Source organism: Trachemys scripta, chromosome 9 (assembly GCF_013100865.1).
Source record: "Trachemys scripta elegans isolate TJP31775 chromosome 9, CAS_Tse_1.0, whole genome shotgun sequence".
Lineage (NCBI taxonomy): Eukaryota > Metazoa > Chordata > Testudines > Emydidae > Trachemys > Trachemys scripta.
Window position 1 is genome coordinate 27,287,371 of NC_048306.1, and position 17,922 is coordinate 27,305,292.

Genomic DNA, 17,922 nt, shown 5'->3' on the forward strand with positions numbered 1-17,922 from the left:
GAGTTCATATTATATATATAAAAAAATAGAGGATGTGGAGGGAAAGGGGAATTTGTTAATTTTAAGATGAAATGTTTATTCTGCAGCATCTCCACCTGTCACAGTGGCAATCAGGAGTTTAACATTTCTGGTTTAAAATATTAACCTACTTGTTTACCAGAATTTAACCCATTCTACAAAGTATGTAACACTGACACTTATCTTGCCTTCTAAGCAACAAAATTTTTAACTATTTAAATATTAAGAATGGCAGATTACTCAATGAATGCTCCGAGAACAGCATTATAAGTTTGCTTGGTACTTAACAAACATACAATAAGACATCTTTAAAAACCTTACAGCCTATCATACCCAAGACAACCTATTATATACAAGAGGAGACTTCGGACAACAGTTCAGAAATGGAAGGATCAGGAATTGTTGTGAAATCATATCCCAAAGTGACCATATAGTTCAACTATAACCAAGTTTTAGGGAGTGTGTTTTTTACATATACCTGTACACTAAGTTTCCTGTCTCCCCTAACAGCAGTTATGCATATATATGGAAAGCAGAAAAGACCTTTTAAGTTGTAACCATACATATTAATATTTATACAATAAATACAAATGTACATAACAGCTGCTTCTACCATCACAGTTTTATCTTGGTGGGTTCAGAAGTGACAAGAGATGAAGCAGTAAGGATGCAAAGAATTATTAACCATAAAAAACAGAAAACTATTCTGCTCTTTACCATCGTAAAGTCATTTTACAACTGTTATGTCACAGAGGTAACATATAGTTCTTTCACATAATAGCCATGAAAAAAACAGATCAAACTTTTGAGCCTAACTATAGTTAATGAATGGTAATACAAATTATCCAAAACAAGCTGTATTTTGATTGGCTGAATCACCTAATTAAGGTTGTGATCCAGAATCCTTTACATATGTATAACTTCTATTTCCATCAATAAAAGTTGTATGTTAATGATTAAGATCAGACCATTAACACAACTGTTGCTTTATCATTACTAGGCTAGTTTAAAAGAATAAATGGAGAGAAGTAATCATGTAATACAAAGCCATAATCCCTTTGTGACCTCTAACTATCAGGATCACATGAGTTATTAGCCAACAGAAGGAAAATTTACAAGTGTTACATTGTTGCATATTATTTGTCAGGATATTAGAGAGACAAGGCGGTGAGGTGATATCTTGTATTGGACCAACTTCTGTTGGTGAGAGAGAAGCTTTCAAGTTTACACAGAGCTCTTCTTCAAGTGTAAACTCGAAAGCATCTCTCGCTCTCCCACCAACAGAAGTTGGTCCAATACAAGATATCACCTCACTGCCTTGTCTCATTATTACTACTATTCTGTCATTCTGTTACTTATGTAACACACATCTTGTGCAGAGTGACACTGAGGGGTTTCGGTCACAATGCTGAACCAAGTAAGTTGTGTTAGTTTCATTCCCAGCAAATGTTGATTTTAGGAAATAAAGGAGGAAAAAGGTTGAGACTGAGACCAGAAACACAAAAAATGGAATGGGGACAGTAGGAACAAAAAAATAAGCATCCTCAACATGAAGAAGAAAATCAAAATAATCCCAGATGGGAGGGTCCTAGCTTTGGACCCTAGCTTTGGGTAGAGGATAGAGAAACCCACTAAGAAGGTGAAGGGGAAAATTTCCAAAAAGGCTAAGGCAGAGATAGCAGGAAGAAAGAGACAAAAAAGAAAAAACTCATTTTTTTTGTGGATATTTTAAATTAACAACAATAATTGGACTGGATGCTAAAGAAACTTAGAAAGTCTTCCCTGTTTCATTTGTCAACTTGCTCTATTTGAGAGAAGCGAGGGTGACAGCAAACAGATTCCTCAGTAGACAACAAAAAAGTGTGCATGTGTGTGCCCATCTAAAAAATAAAATAATAAAATAACAAAGAAGGTGTATGCAGAGGGCAGCTGCTTGTCCCCCGGCAAGCCATCAAGTTGGTTTCTTTGCTGTAACAATGGCTAGTTTAAGTTCTAGCCCTTGTCTACAGGAGTTTTTTTTTCAGCACAGACTAATGGTGAATGTAAATCCATGTAGTTATATCACAATAAGAGTGTCCACATTAGGGTTTGTATTGGTATAAGCATTCCTTTTGTTATTTTAGTTTATTTTAAATCACTTGGGAAGGCGTTTGTACTAAACCAACAAAAGGAATGTTTATATCAGAATGAAAGCATCTTTACTGGGGGGGCGGGGGAGGGAAATATACCAATATAACTATAGCTGTATACCTAATAAAGCACTCTGATGTAGAAAAGAGCTTAAACAGTTCCATGCCTACATGTCTTATAGTTATGGTGGGAATCACCAGTTGGTGCTATTATACATAGTCTTACAAGTTATTTTTCCTTAACATGTGTGCGCTGTTCAGACTGACACAATGCGCTTGGGTTCTTAGTTTTCTGATTCAATTTCTTTTTGAGGGAGCTGTGACAAGCAGTTCGCTCTGTCTTAATCTCTCTAATCAATCCTTGAGGCAGAAGTGTTCCCCAAGAACCAAGCACTGGTGTTTTGGCTGAGATTCCTGGAAGAAGGAATTGCCTGTATGCTGTTTTTGACCAACTCTGTTGAAAAGACTGTCATATATAGGTTAAATAAACAAGAACATATCCAGATTTCATATCACTGATTTCTCCTCCAAAGGGATGCTCACAAGTCAGGCTCTGACATCCACCACCACTTGGCAGAGGGGCAATAATATAATTTATGTATATATAGGCATGCACGCATGCACACACAGATTTAAAAATGAGAAAGCAAGAGAGCATATGAAAAAGTCTTATGGAAGAAGCAAAACACTTGTAGAATAAATTAAAAGCTTTGGGGATGAGTTCATCTTGAAACTCATCAAAAAATGTAAATGAAAACCTAAAGTAGCATCTGGATTAATAACAAAAGTTTCAATTGAAAAAGCTAATAAAGATACGAATAAAATTCAAAACACTTTATATTTTAATGGGATATTACTTACCCACATTTGGTGGCTTCCCATAATTTACAGGTAGTTCGGGAGGTCGGCCTCTGTGAAGAGCTGCAAATGCAGATCCCTTCCATAGCGTATGCCTGCAGTCTAGATCAATGAAATTAACAGTTGATCAAAAAAAATAAAAAAGCTGCAGAGGTGGGTTCTGCATTCAACTGACCTATTTGTCCAAATACTGATAACACCAAAAACTCAGCAGCCCTTTACTTTCTAGTATGTCCTGGCTACAGAGAATCACAGTTTTCATAAAATGCAGCTGAATCATTTTAAAGAGTCAGATTTCAGACAAACTAATGATAACGAACCTCTGATTTGTATTTACTATGTGATAAAGTCTTAGAAACATTTTCAAATTCTCTCTTTATTTATTTGGCTTTTCAGGTTTAGAAAGTCTAAATTTGATGGGGGGGGGGGAACTGCGAGAGTGTAGGAGTACATGTAATTACCAGTGTAATAACAACATTTCATAAACTTCACATGAGGAAGGAACACTAAAAATTAAAAATCTCAACTTTTCATCTTAATTTGCATTAAGAAAGTCCCAGTGTATTATACATTTGGGAGACAGTACACACAAATACTTTATACTTGGGATGGGAGTGAGTAAGATTTTTGTTTTAATAAATCTGGTTTCCTTTAATTGGTGGTAATATGCTTTCCACATTCTCTCTTTTAAAACATTGTTTTTAAAATTAAGGCCATTTTCTTTTAAGGTTCTCCAGCTACTTTGCTGCCAGTTGGCCTGAGACAGCCTTCCCTCTAATGGAAACAATAGTGCGTTTTCTGAGCCTACTCAAAGTGCCTCGGAAATCAGAGCTGGGCATTTTCCATTAGCGGCCATCTGGAAGGAGAGAAATGATCTTCTATGATGAGGAAGGGCTATGGAGCAGAAGGCTAATGCCACTGACGGATGGACTCATGCATCACCATTGAATCTATGAACACGGAGTGTCCAAATCCAGGCAAAACCCTGATGGAATATTTAAGTACAACCCAAATTCTACTATAGCTTTCTCTTATTGTAATACTTATATATAGAAGTGCAACTTAAGCTTTCTAGAACAAAGGTGTGAGCTCTCTATTTTCTGTCACTATCTAGACTACTCAAGTGCAACTTTAAAAGATCCATAAAAGTGTCATTCTGGAAAGAACAACTACTTCTTAGAACAAAGATACTGTTTACCCACCAAGCGGCACAAGGCCAATATACTTTCTCTATACAGAAAGTCAAATACATACAAATTCATCACACTGATCTTCAAGTTATCCTATATCTCTGACTGACTCATCTGAGCTCTGCCCAGTAATCATCTGCCCTGGGATTTATTCTAACATTTAAACTGGAATAGGGGTTTGCAAACAGCCATTGTTTTTTTGTTTGTTTTATCAATCTGCCACAGAAATGTTTTCTTCTTCTCCCTATAAGTATGGAATTTCTCCATCACATTACACCTGCCAAGGGCTCACATCAGGCAAAATTAAGCTTTTCTGTACCTAAAAATGGCACAATTTTCAAGTAATATCCCATGGTTTAGCAGGGCTACCCTCAGGCACAACATCCAAATGAAAGAGGAGACTTCCAGCTTCCCAGTGGGACCCAGCACTCCCTTGTAGGAACAGATACAGCTCTTCAAGTTTTATGACATTTTTAGATATAAGAAAAAGGTATTACATGTTATTTTTACAGCTGTCTTACATTTATTCATTTCTTCTCCTTCTAAGTGTTACATAGTTACATTCAAAGTAAAGTATCTAGCAATGTACATTCAAAACTAACTACCTAGTTTTACATGAACAGGGATACTAAACACTGTTTCAGCAACATCTTTTAAAATAACTGAATATTTCTAAAATAATTTTTCTATCCCACATACACATAGACAGACTAAAAGCTGGTATGGAATAAAGGTTTTATGGACACTTGCTTGGGATGACTGCATAGTGCTGAGTGGCAATGTGTATCCTCTCCCAAGAAAAGCTCTATCTCATAGGTTATTGTATGTTGAACTATAGCACCTTAAATTTACAAGTATATGGTGGGGTTTGGATGCGAAGTTTATGGTTTGTTTTTTTTCACAACATATTAAAGTAACCTAAAGTCTGGGATATAATTAAATTGCTGGCAACATCTCAAGACTCCCATTCCTCAGGATAACAGTAGCTGATGGCTTACAAGGAAAGCAATGGCCCCTATGTCCAGTTTGGATATTGCACACATCCCTTTTCTACACCTCCTACCAACTTTAGGCTACGTCTACACTACAGACCTTACAGTGGCACAGATGTACTGCTGCAGCTGCACTCCTATAAAATCTCCCATTTAAGCCGCTCTACGCCAACACAGTGCTGTCTACACTGGCGCTTTTGTTGGTGAAACTTATGTCGGTTGGGAGGAGGGTTTTTTCCACACCCCTGACCGACAAAAGTGCTACTGTAGACATAGCCTCAGGCCAGTGCGCCTTTTGCAGGTGCTGTTTAGGGGCAATGGGTTTTTTGCAACATTGTACTGTCAGAACTCCAAGTGTAAACACAGCTATATTGGTATAAAAAGGCTTTTGCCAGTACAGTATATTTTGCTTCTAGAATCAACATAAGCCTCATCAGTGAATGCACTTTTTTGCCAGTATAAGCTGCATCTACACTTGGATGGTTTGCCATTATAGCTATACTGTACCAGCAAACCGTTTCTAGCGTAATCCTGGCCTTAGAGAAGGCCCAACTTTCTCCTAGTGATTGTGTTTTAGCAATTCTGTAACTAGAACATAGAAACTGGGAGGGATAGCTCAGTGGTTTGAGCATTGGCCTGCTAAACCCAGGGTTGTGAGTTTAATCCTTGAGGGGGCCACTTGGGGATCTGGGGCAAAATCAGTACAGTGAAGGCAGGGGGCTGGACTCGATGACCTTTCAAGGTCCCTTCCAGTTCTAGGAGATGGGATATCTCCATTAATTATTATATAATTATAATTATTATAAACTGACCATGGAAAGTAGCATGAGGAGTGCTCACACAAGTATGCAAACGCCTCAGACACCAAACTTAAGAATGATTAATATTTAATGCAAAGTATCTTTTAACTGTTTAAATTAGTTGTGATTACGTGGACTTTAAATCTTACCTTTTGCTGCCCTTAGCAAAGATTGCCGTCCTACACCTAGTAAAGTCTGCACTCCAAGAACACTCTGTGGGATCTCTTTGTCTAAGAGGGGTCCAATTCTCTCACAGATTTTCAGAAGATAGTCTGGAGGGATGTGTGTATTGGCTGCCACCTAAACACATGAAACACCACACACCATTTTAATTTTTCCTTAAATTGGAGGTAAGAGTAGAAAAAAAATATTTCTTTCCTCTTCATCTGAGCTTTTTTCATTTAACATTTATTCAGTTCATATTTAAATATCTAAGTACACAGACAAGCAAAAACAGTTTATTTTAAAACTCAATATGAATTATACCCAGTATATCTAAGTATCAGAGGGGTAGCCACGTTAGTCTGGATCTGTAAAAAGCAACAAAGAGTCTTGTGGCACCTTACAGACTACCAGACGTATTGCAGCATAAGCTTTTGTGGTTGAATACACAGTATATCTAACAGAATCCTGTAAATACATTGGACATTAAGAAAATTGACCAGTAAGGTCATGCCAATAGCCAACTCAACAGCTTGTATTATAGTTTCAAGTATTACATGATGACTTTGAAATTCTGAAAGCCAGAGAGGAAGAAACATAAATCCCCCAAACCTCAGTGTTTTCAATGGAGTACTTTGAGTAAGCAGAGGGCAGTTTGGGGAATCATTTTCTATCTCACCACACCAGTTTATTCTTTTCACATAAAGTATCTACTACTCAGCTTGGCTACACTCGCAGATTCACAGCGCTGCCGCTGCAAGTACTCCACCTCTCCGAGGGGAATAGCTTGCAGTGCTGCGAGCGAGCGTGCAGCGCTGCAGGCGCTGATTACACTGGCGCTTTACAGCGCTGCACTCGCTGCGCTCAGGGGGGGTGTTTTTTCACACCCCTGAGCACAGCAAGTGCAGCACTGTGAATTGCCAGTGTAGCCAAGGCCTAAGAAACTATGGCCTTCCTCACTTGCCAGATATTTTAACCCCATACTGTTGTTACAAACATGTTCCATTTAAAACCTAAACAATAGGGGGTGGAGGAAAAAACCTGAAAACATTACAGTAGCTGCAAAGGTCTGTCTGCTCAGTTTTTAGCTGTTGTGAATGGGTGCCATTAAGACCTGACATTAACTGAACTTACTCCATACCCACAGGGTGTAAGATTCAAGTCTCCCATCATAAGAAAATGGTCTGCATTCTTCTTCAGTATTGCCCTTTCCTAGATAATGATAGCCTATTTCCCAATACAAAAACAAGCAAATCGCTTCTTCATTAGCCAGTATGAATAGCAAGCAAGTAGCAGCTGGCCATCTGAAATTTCCTAAGCCAGTTTTTTTTTGGCTATTTCTAATAAATTTCAGTGTTAAAATTTTCAATTTAAATTGTTCTTCCAACACAGAACACACAGTTGCTTCCACCTCCTTTTTATGGTCAACATCAAGGGAACATTCATAATTGCATACTGAAAATATACTGTATCACTAATAGCTATTTTACGCTCTGAGTACCTTTCCCAGGCCTGAAAAAGAGCTCTGTGTAAGCTTCTCTCTTTCACCAACAGAAGTTGGTCTAATAAAAGATATCACTTCACCCACCTCATCTCACTAACATCCTGGGACCAACAGTACTACTATAACACTGCAAGCATATATAGGTTATATCCCACATGCTCTGATGCAATGAAGAAATTTTCATCAGCTAAAATGAGTCTATGGAAGAAGAGCTCTGTGTAACCTCGAAAGTTTGTTTCTCACACCAAGAGAAGTCAAGTCAATAAAAAGTATTATCTCACTCACCTTGTCCTGCTATATTGTAATCTGTCTTTCCATTTCACCAAACAGCAGACCTAACTACTTATTACTAAAGAATGGTCAGAAGTTCTGGCATTGCATCCATTGCAAAGAAGCGATATGCACGCACAGAGCACTCGCATTCCAACCTGAGTAGTTTGTCAAGTGGATTATTACGACATTAGGATTCAAAATGGTCAATAGCAGTGGTATTATCCTGGCACAACAACATAAGTCACATCCTCTACAATACACTTCCACAAGTAACATCCACAGGCCAATGAAAAAGGAGGATTTTCTAACGACAAATACGTTATACTTGATTAAAAGCAAATAAAATGTTTCTCATTCAACTATGAGAGGGATCAGAAAATAAGGCCCTTCAGTGCCACCTGAGCAACCATTGCTTCTCAAAAGGAAAAGTAGCACTCAGAGAAACCAACAATAATTCCAATAATGCTGAGCTCTCCCAAAGATTCTGGATTTAATAGCAAGATGAGGCTCATGGAAGAGGTCATCAATATAGCCACAGCCAATACACTTAAGGATTTAAAGAGCAAACAGAACTGATTAAAGTGAATCTGTCACTTCATAAGCAGCCAACATGAAGAACACTGTGTGAATGTAATATGACCATGATTGCCCAAACTAGTCAGCAAACAAGTTGCTGCAAGCAATGAAGAAGAGCAGCTGTAACCAGTGCTAGAAGGAAGCTTCAACTATCAAGGCTCACAATCACAAGAGTATATTGTATTATGGTGACCCTTAGCAGAACAAGTAAGTCAAAAGTGACTAATTTCTTAACATTGCTCACTGTCTGTAAAATAGGCCCCTCAATAAATGTGAAAGAAAGAAAATGAGTCTTCATGACAGCTTTTATCCACAAGCAAGACTTCTTTCTTCCCAGAGATGGAGAGTAGATAGCTCCAACATATCCATTTGGCAAACTCATTCATATTAGAGCCTGACTTTGTGGAGTTGTGGTGCAGGAACTAATAACTTACATCTCATTAGTATATTGATCAGATCCCACTTTCTTCTTTGAAGTGATGTCACCAGTCTCATATGAATTTAATAAGGAGATAGCATAGCATCTTGAGACACCCTGCATACCAAATTCCTTGTGGACGGACAGTTGTCATCAACGATAGATTTCTCCCCTCTAGATATGACTTTCACCCAAACCCAGTTTCCCTCAGCTGCCAAAGCAACAGCCAATGGTCAACCGTATCAAAAAGCAACCAAGTCCAGAAGGACCCAAATAGATAACTGACCGTTATATAAGGTAAGCAGGAAGTTACTCAAGACCCTGATGAGTGGAGTTTCAGCTCACAAGGAAGTTCAGAATCTGGAACTCACCCAGGATGTCACTGGTGTTCAAATGCACCCGTGGCTGAAAAGCCACCATCCACACAATTACCTTCTCTAAAAATAAAAGGTTTGAGAATGGATCACAAGACCCTATTATCAAGCAATGTTGTTTTTTGAGATGAGGCAAACTGACTTATGTACAAGGATTTCCAATACCTTCTCCCTTGCTAGAGCTGGCATTGACAATATCAATCAATAATGGCGCCACAATCTCACAACTACTTTTAAGTAACTTAGATAGACAAGGTAAGAACTTGGGACCCAGTCCTACAATCTGATCCATACTGGCAGAGCCTTTCATTGGTATGAAGTCCCACTGAATTAATGCCTACATCGATCAGACTGCAGGATCAGTACCCAAAATCAGTAGATCTCAGAGAACCCAGGAAACCATGTACGCATCTTCAGCAGACAGACCAAGATGGGCCTAATGAAATAAGACAGCACATCAGAAACTAGGACATAGCCAATCCATTTTAAACGCAACGAACAAAACCTGTAAAAGTAGTGAGCTAGAGGCAAGCCAGCTGAGATAATTAGCCTGCACAACTGCCAAGCAGGTGTGTTCACTAGACCTCCCCCCGATCCAAACTTCAAATTATTGATTGTCAATGAACTCTAAGCACGTTGAGTGTTTCTGAAGGCTAGGGTAGACACAAGCTGTAACAAACACATGGGAGCATCCACATTAGCCTTTACAAACACACCAGAGGTAGCTCAAAAATTCATTGGCTATCAATAGTTCAAGGTTAAAAAAAAGTCTAGTGAAGGCAAGCGTTTAGAGTGGGGTAGCAAATTATTTTTTGTCAAGGTCCAAATTTCTTGGTCAAGATATAATCAAGGTCCACACTCCAGAGGAAAGAAAAAAAAACCCACAACTCTAATTATAAGTAAATAAAAAGATTTCGGGGTCCGTTCAAAAGTGCCTGGTGGTCCAGATTTGGCCCACAATCCGCCTATTGACTATCCCTGCTAGAGTTTACTTAGTTGCTCATGTTGCATATGCAAGCAGATGCACGGCATTAGTCACAGCACTTGTTTCCCCCGCCCCCATCTTTTCAACGAAGAGTAATACACATACACACTTGGCCAGAAATCTCTACAGTTGTTTGTTCAGTAAGTATGTTTAAAATTCTTATTTGCCCTTAAGCACATTTTAAATGACTCTTCTTATGTCCCATATTATCTGACATTTAAGTACAAGACCAGGTCCAAACAGAATAGAAACACAGAGAAATCTTCACAGAAATTCAGAAGATTTTGGATAGAACACACAGGTTTGAGCAGATTGGAGGCAAGAATTAACCAGAGTTCTCTTATCCCTGTTAATTATATTCTCATTGTTAATTATACAGAATCAGAGGGCAACTTTTTTTCTAAAATTCAACAAAGAAACCCCTGTTTTTAAAATGTACTTTTAAAAATTGCTTACGGCTACCGTTAAAAACAAAATTATAAACAGAGGGAAAGTCTACAAAGCAGGTTTTTAGATATATCCCTAGTCACTTCCCAAAAGCCAAATATTTAGTCAGACTGTATAAAACACTGAGTTTGTTAAAACCTGTTGAATTCAAGCTCCTGACTATCATTTAGGAGAAAAGCTTCTTTTGTGAAAGATGTATAACAACCCCTTCTCTATTCAAATTAGGGACAAGATCGCTAGAGAATCCTGCAGCAAGAACGAGGGAAATCAAGACTTGCTAGTCTTTTTTTTTTAAGATTTGGAAAAGACAGGAAAAAAAGAAAAAATAGAAGAGGCCTCTCTTTATACACCATAGGAACAAGCAAAAATAAAAGTTCTTCCTTTGCAATTCACCTATCTGCCTTCTCTAGGTTATCAATATTGGCATCAGCATGAAGGAGTGGTGATGCTGCAACCTTTTAAAGAGAGGTTTTTAACTCAGTGTGTAAGTGATTGGTAAGGAGTGGTAACTGCATCTCCAAGATCCCCAATTACATTTTCAAGAAAGACTATTAAAATGAATTTCATCGTGATCTGGGCACCTCATGATGGTGGCATTGTTCTGCACAATACCTTCAAATGTCTGACTCCCCCCATAACACTTGAGGCCAGACAAGTAGTCCAAATATACATAGTCACATACATTCAAGAATCCAGACATCACGTATATCAAACCCTGAATGATGATGGCTGGAGAAAAGCCATTCCTCCAACATCCTCAGGTGAGATAAAGCTTTATTCTGGGAACTGATAGAAAAGGCTAGCAGGAAAGAAAATGAACAACATGAAGGCAGACATAACAGAGAGCTACACACAATATTTAATTTATACTCCTTTACTCTACTGTAACCCACCTTAACTAGTTACGTAATATTAACACAAAAAGCAAATGAGGGAAATTTCCTGCCCGTTTTAAAGTCAGAAAGCAAAACCTTTTAATTATCTATTAAAATATAGAAATCGCAACCACTTCCAAACAATTCCAAAACCTTATTTTTTCCTCAGCTTTTTTTCCCCCCCACCTGATTTTTATTGTTTTCATTTTACTGGTACAAGGTTAAAGTTTTAAATAATTTTATGTGGCCTCAAAAAATGCCATTAGATAAACAAACAAGATAATCCAGAGGTGCCCCAATGTGCTCCAGAAAGTGGGGATGGATTTAATAATATAAAGAACAAAAATGCAAAGATTAATGTTTCTTTTGAAGCAAATGCTATATATGCCTGAAATCAGATTCAGTCTCCCCTACTGTTGGCGTTCATCTCAGGTGACAGATATAATCGCAGAGCAAACATGAAATAACCTAGCAGCTAGATATTTGGTTCCCTAGGAAAAAAAAAAATATTGCACTGAAGTTTTATTCACCACAGTACTTACTCCCTTCCCTTTCTTTCAGTTTAAATATCAGGCCAGGCTACCATCTGCCAGAGGTTAGATGGAGCATGATATTCTCCTTCAACTCTCCATAGCTTAGAGAAAAGAAAAACCACAAGGTATGGATGCTGCAAGTCCCCTCTGTAAGGGGGACTTCCCATCTTTTAGTTTAACTTCAAAGTTACTGTTCCAGGGGACACTGCCACGTGAAACACTTGTTATTCAGTCAATAACAATGTAGTAAAGTTTGAGCAATACCATGTCACCCTTCCACACAATCATTATAATTTGTTAGGTGGAAGGGAAACAGGTGCTTATCTTCAGTTTCTGATAGACAGGCAGGGCAAGTCAAGATCATATGCGTGCAAAATATGGATGTTATGAAAATTAATAAGAATGATTTAACGTCATTCTGAACTGCAAAGTCCTATATTGGTGCCAAGCTTTATTGTATATAACTCCCGGTAACTTTAAAAGCGCGGAGCCGGGGGGTGATTTGTACCCTCCAAAGACAATGAAAACCAACTCATTTCTTCCAGTCTTTGCTGCTTCCAACCAGAACCACCACAACTTCATATACTGTCAGCAGGAACTGCATATCCCTGCGAGTGTCTCCAGGTGCCTAAAGCCCAAGTACTTCATCTGCAGTCAACAGGGGCTTCAGGTGCCACCCCCTCTGAAGATCAGGCCCACAAAGTCTCCAGGGGCCTAAAGGCCATATGTTGCTTCACTGCAGAGGGGAACCAACATCTCGAGAAACGAGTCACTCTCTCTGATTGCCTTGTGTCTCTGCACATGGAATCTCTGGATTTGCTAACTATAATATGAAACATTTCATATTTTTTTACTACACATTCCTGAAACATTTAAGTGAGCTTGTGCAGGATTTATTGTTTAAATAAGGCAGTCAATTACATCAGTGTGGTGTGATGGATTGAACATAGGCCAGGAGCCAGGAACCCTTGAATCATAATACTGTCTTTGTCCAGTGACTTCCTGTGTGTCACTTAAACAATTAACCTGCCTTTTAGTTTCCCTCTTGCAAATGGCAGGTGCTTGTGTCTTACTTCACAGGGGACATTCTGAGGATGTTAAAAAGCTACTGCAGTATCTTATGTTGTCAACTCTCTTTACCTTACCAGTAACATTGGATTTCAGGGAAGTTCTTTCAGTTCTAATAATCTATTCTCTTGTTACTATATTTTGTTTACATTTGGCATTTCCTCTCATCTAGGACAAGAGCAATCAATGCAGTGTTTCATTTGTTGATTGATGGTTTCACATACAAGTTCTTAGGGTTGGCAGTGATGGCTGGGTTTCCAGCACTGCAGGGGAATGTTTACTTGTTGTTTTTAATGGGGGGGGGGACTATTTATATTGAATTGTTTTTAAAAGTGGAAATATCACTGTAGTTGGTAGGTTTACTAAAAGGTTTATTTAGACCCCATTTAAAGGTGACAGTGTGTCAGTGCTTTGAAATCCTAGAAGGCCAAAGAAGTGCTGCTGGTATTGTCACCATTAATGACGAGGGGTCCACAGCTCACAGGGTTATTACTCAGCCGCAGTAAGTGACCCTCGGGCTCCAGCTGTCCCCCTAGCTGCCCCGCAGCCTCCCACTGTGCCAGGGCCATGGTGTCCTCCCCGCCCCCACACGTAGAAACACTGGCCCTGTCCTCAGTTCCCGTATTTTGGAGTTGCAGCCAATCAGAAGGCAGCTTCCATTCCCAAACACGGAACTACAACTTGTTAAGCGTTATGCCATTCGCCAGGCTCCCCCCAGCTCTTTCTCGTGCCCTCAGATAACCCTCCACAACAGGCACCTCGCTCGCAGCCTCCCGCACACACGCGCCGGGGGCAGTAACTCCCCCCACACCCCCAGTGACCGGCGAGGCGGCCGCCCCCCGCCCCACCCCGGGGCTCAGCGCTCACCCCACGGTGGGGAGCGGCAGCCGGGCGGGGGAACTTACGGGGAAGTTGGAGCGAAACTTCACTCACCAGATCCTCGAAGCTCCTCCGGTGCTCCTTGCCCTGCCAGTCCAGGCGGCGGGGGATCAGCTGCGGCAGGGGAGGGGGCAGTCAGCGCAGGCACGGCATCTCCCGCACCCTCCCCCCTTCCTAACCCCCTTCCCAGCCAACCCTGCCCCGCGCCCCGGCTGCTCCACGGCCCGGCCCCAGGCGGGGGGCGCGCGGGGGCCGGGAGAGGCTGATCCTTACCCCACTCCTAGGCCCTGCCCACCCCCGCACGGGTAGCACCTGGAGAGGCGCCCGCCGCAAGGCACCCCCCGATCGCTCCCCGCTGCTGCCCGAAGGGTCCCCAAGAGCCGCGGGGGGCCCCACTGCGGGACCGGGTGACTCCCACCCGCCCGCCCGCCCCAGTCCGTAGCCCCTACCTGGTGCGCCTCCAGCTCCTCCACCAGCACCTGGGGAGAGACACAAAGGACGTGAGTCCGGCACCCACCGAGCGAGCGGCGGCTCCGCCGCCCCATCCGCCCAACCCCGTCCCCCCGCTGGCCCCGGCGGCGGGGCCGGGCCGGCCGGAGCCCCGCGCTGGCTGCTCACCTGGGCGGATTTCCTGCAGGGTCCGGACTGCAGGAACCGGGCGATCAGGTAGTAGAGCTCTGCGGAGAAGAAGGGGACGCGGTTACAAGGGGGACACCCGTCAGGGAGCGCCGCCCGCCTCCCCCCGCAGCGATACCCACCGGCTTCCAGCTGGGTCGGGGCGGCCGCTGTCGCCATCCTCCTCCAGAGGCCCGAGGGAGGGACAGGGGCGGATCGTACCCGGGGGGAGCCGCTCCTACTGCGGCCGATCCCCCATGGAGCTGCTCCGGTGCGTGTCCGCCGCGCTCGTCGCTGTCTCGCTCGCTCTCGGGTTCATTGCATCTCGTTTCGCCCCATAGATATCCCGGCCCGAGGCAGCCGCCGAGCAGGGTGTAGCGCTACCGCCCGCCGCTAGGGGGCGGCCGTCCAGACAGGGGAAAGCCTACGCGGAAAGAAGGACGGACGGACTCGGGGGACGTGCTAGGACAGCGGGACGACGCTCTGATACGAGTCTTCCGGAAACTCGGTGATGCCGCGGCCCTGTGCGGCTTCCGGGTCTGCGTCCTGCGCGCTGTGACTTGGTCCCTCCCCCCGCGGGGGCGATGCTGAGGCCCGCCATTGTAACCCCTGGCACACAGCGCCCCCTGCCCGCCGGCTGCCCTGTGGCCGGCTGATGTACTGCCCGGACGGCCGTCCTGGCGCTGGGCCTCCTCGGCCGCGCCCAGCCAGGAGATCGGGCTGAGCCGCCCCAGCGCAGCCTGACCGAGCTGCCTGTGAAACCCGGTTCGGAATCCTGGGGCCGGCTGCACCCAGGGGAGGCCTTTAAGGTCAGAGGCGGTGCCTGCCCAGCGGGGGCTCTAAGCAGGACCACTCTCCCCATCCTAAACATAGGCTTTAAGGCGAGAGGGAACCGGCCTGTTCATCTATCTGCAGCACGCCCATAACCTCTGGCTGATGATCCACCATTTATTCTAGTGCAATCCAGCCAGTGACCTAAGTGTATTCTTTCCCGGGCCAGACAATCCATCAACTCAGCACTTATGTACACAAGTTAAAAAGCCCACATTAACTAAGATGAATGGTATTTTGAGGAGTAGTACTAAATGGGGGAGTGAGGGCTGAGCTGCCTGGGTCCTAAGCAATTGTTTAGTCTGCTTATGCCTAATGTCATGACTGCTTAAATTAAAGGAGCCTTATCGCTAAGCATTTTACAAAGTATGTATAATATTTTAAGCACCTCTGGTATAAGAGGCAGGTATTTCAAGCACTGGGGTACAGATGAAGTGTGATTACAGAAGTACATTACAATCCTGCTGCCAACACAAGGAAATAGTTAAGAAAGAGTGAGGCCAAGAACAGACCTTACTCAGCCCTTAACATATAAGACTGAAATTCATGAGATTCAATTATTGTTCTACTTTACTATTATGTGAGTTAGAGGTGGAAAAAAGTATTCGGTCATCTCATCTAGGCAACCCGAAAAGAGGTAAAGTTTAGCTGCAATGGTAACAGCAGTCCAAAGTAATAGGGATTACTTTTACGGATGCGATGCCTGTTTTTGTATGTAGTGTTGTAGATGTGTCGGTTCCAAGATATTAGAGAGACAAGGTGGGTGAGGTAATATCATTTATTGGACCAACTTCTGTTGGCAAGAGATACAAGTTTTTGAGCTTACACACTTGTCTCTCTCACCAACAGAAGTTGGTCCAATAAAAGATATTATCTCACCCACCTTGTCATGCTTATTTTTGTTGTTTGACTGGTTACCAAATAGTTGCTACTGATAAGCTGGGCTTTGAAGACAATGTCTGATCATTTGATAGCATGAATACAGCAGCCATTTGGAAATAAGTATTAATTTTAAAAAATAATGTGCATTGTTCATGATTCAAAGTTTTCTTAAACTAAGATACACAACAATATGCATATTAGTGTTTTAATGACATATAAAGATCTTAAATAGACCTATAAATAATACCAGTATATGTTTGTAGTGATTTACTCTCTGCTATAACTATTAAATAAAGGAATTCAAATAGCTCAGTGGTTTGAGCATTAGCCTACTAAACCCAGGGTTGTGAGCTCAATCCTTAAGGGGGCCATTTAGGAATCTGGGGCAAAAATCTATCTGGGGAGTGGTCCTGCTTTGAGCAGGGGGTTGGACTAGATGACCTCCTGAGGTCCCTTTTAACCCAGTATTCTATGATTCTCCATAAAATGTTCAAATTTGGTAGCCTATAGATAGGTACCAAAATAAATGATCTGATCGTCAGAAGTGCTGTGCACTCATTCCTCCCGTTGGAGTAAGTAGGACCTGGACACTGCAAGTGTTCAGCTGTTTTGAAGTTCAGACCAGTCTCAGTCCTGCAGTTGGATCAATGTGGGCCAACCCCTGAAGTCAATGAGATTCCATGTAGGCACCAGGGTCTGCCTACCCTCATCCAGTTCCAGGATCAGGGCCACAGGTAGGCTACCTTTAGTCACTCAAGTAAAAATAAGTTGCCCTCAGTGTTGAAGAAAACAGACATTATTGTTAAACTGCATTTTTTTTTAAAGGCTTGCAACCGTCAGAGGAAGAAGGGTGCAGTAGCAACCAACTTAAAGATCCTCAAGGACAGCAGATAATTTCTCATAGGAAACATGGCTTGGCAAAGCTTCAGAAAATGACTTTGCCACACCAAAAGATGTCAAAACCTGATAGCTTTATATTTTTATGGGGTTGTCAAAATGTATCATTCAGTGAGATTAAATGACAGCTATTCACTACAGATCCTGTGTATTTTTGTGGGAACATCTCCTTAGTCCTGCCTTCTCTTTACTTGTTTCTTGATGAGCAAGTCAATAACCCTTTACTTCTTTATTAATAATTCTTTATTTTGAAGTTGTATTTTGACATATTTGGCATTCTGTAGCAGTATTTGTTTAACAATGCTTTGAATGGCTGCTTTGGCATTAGAGAAGTTGCCATCCAAGCTGAAAAAATATAACAGCGCATGGATCTAGTACACAAGTAGCTGAATCCCAGTGTTCTGTTTCAGCGTGGCTGAAACATGAGAAACAATTTAATTGTTTCTGCTTTCATTAGATTTATGCATAGTTTAAAAACTTTTGTGAAGTACAGTTTCAAAGCCCTCAGTGCTGTTATTACAGAGATGCAGTCTGGCCTACATTAATTTTTTCCTGTTAGGTTTTCAGATGACTTCAGTATTATCTGCCCTAGTTTCAGCATTAGTCCATTGGGAAG

The 17,922-nt window shown here is 41.9% G+C and overlaps 1 protein-coding gene across 3 annotated transcripts in view; it reads right to left on the reverse strand.

Annotated features, from left to right (window-relative positions):
- Positions 1-15,143, reverse strand: part of BRWD3 (bromodomain and WD repeat domain containing 3) — a 92,660-nt gene extending 77,517 nt beyond the window's left edge. For 2 of the 3 annotated variants that reach the window (XM_034780888.1, XM_034780887.1), the window contains exons 1-6: positions 14,840-15,140; positions 14,700-14,758; positions 14,531-14,560; positions 14,136-14,195; positions 6,137-6,287; positions 3,009-3,107 (exon numbers count right to left, since the gene is read on the reverse strand). In XM_034780888.1, coding sequence (XP_034636779.1) covers positions 3,009-3,107; positions 6,137-6,287; positions 14,136-14,195; positions 14,531-14,560; positions 14,700-14,758; positions 14,840-14,876 — 436 coding nt within the window. In that variant the 5' untranslated portion in view covers positions 14,877-15,140. Of the gene's footprint in view, positions 1-3,008; positions 3,108-6,136; positions 6,288-14,135; positions 14,196-14,530; positions 14,561-14,699; positions 14,759-14,839 lie in introns of all 3 variants that reach the window. The other variant, XM_034780889.1, reaches the window with a different exon arrangement.
- Positions 15,144-17,922: the final 2,779 nt, after the last annotated feature.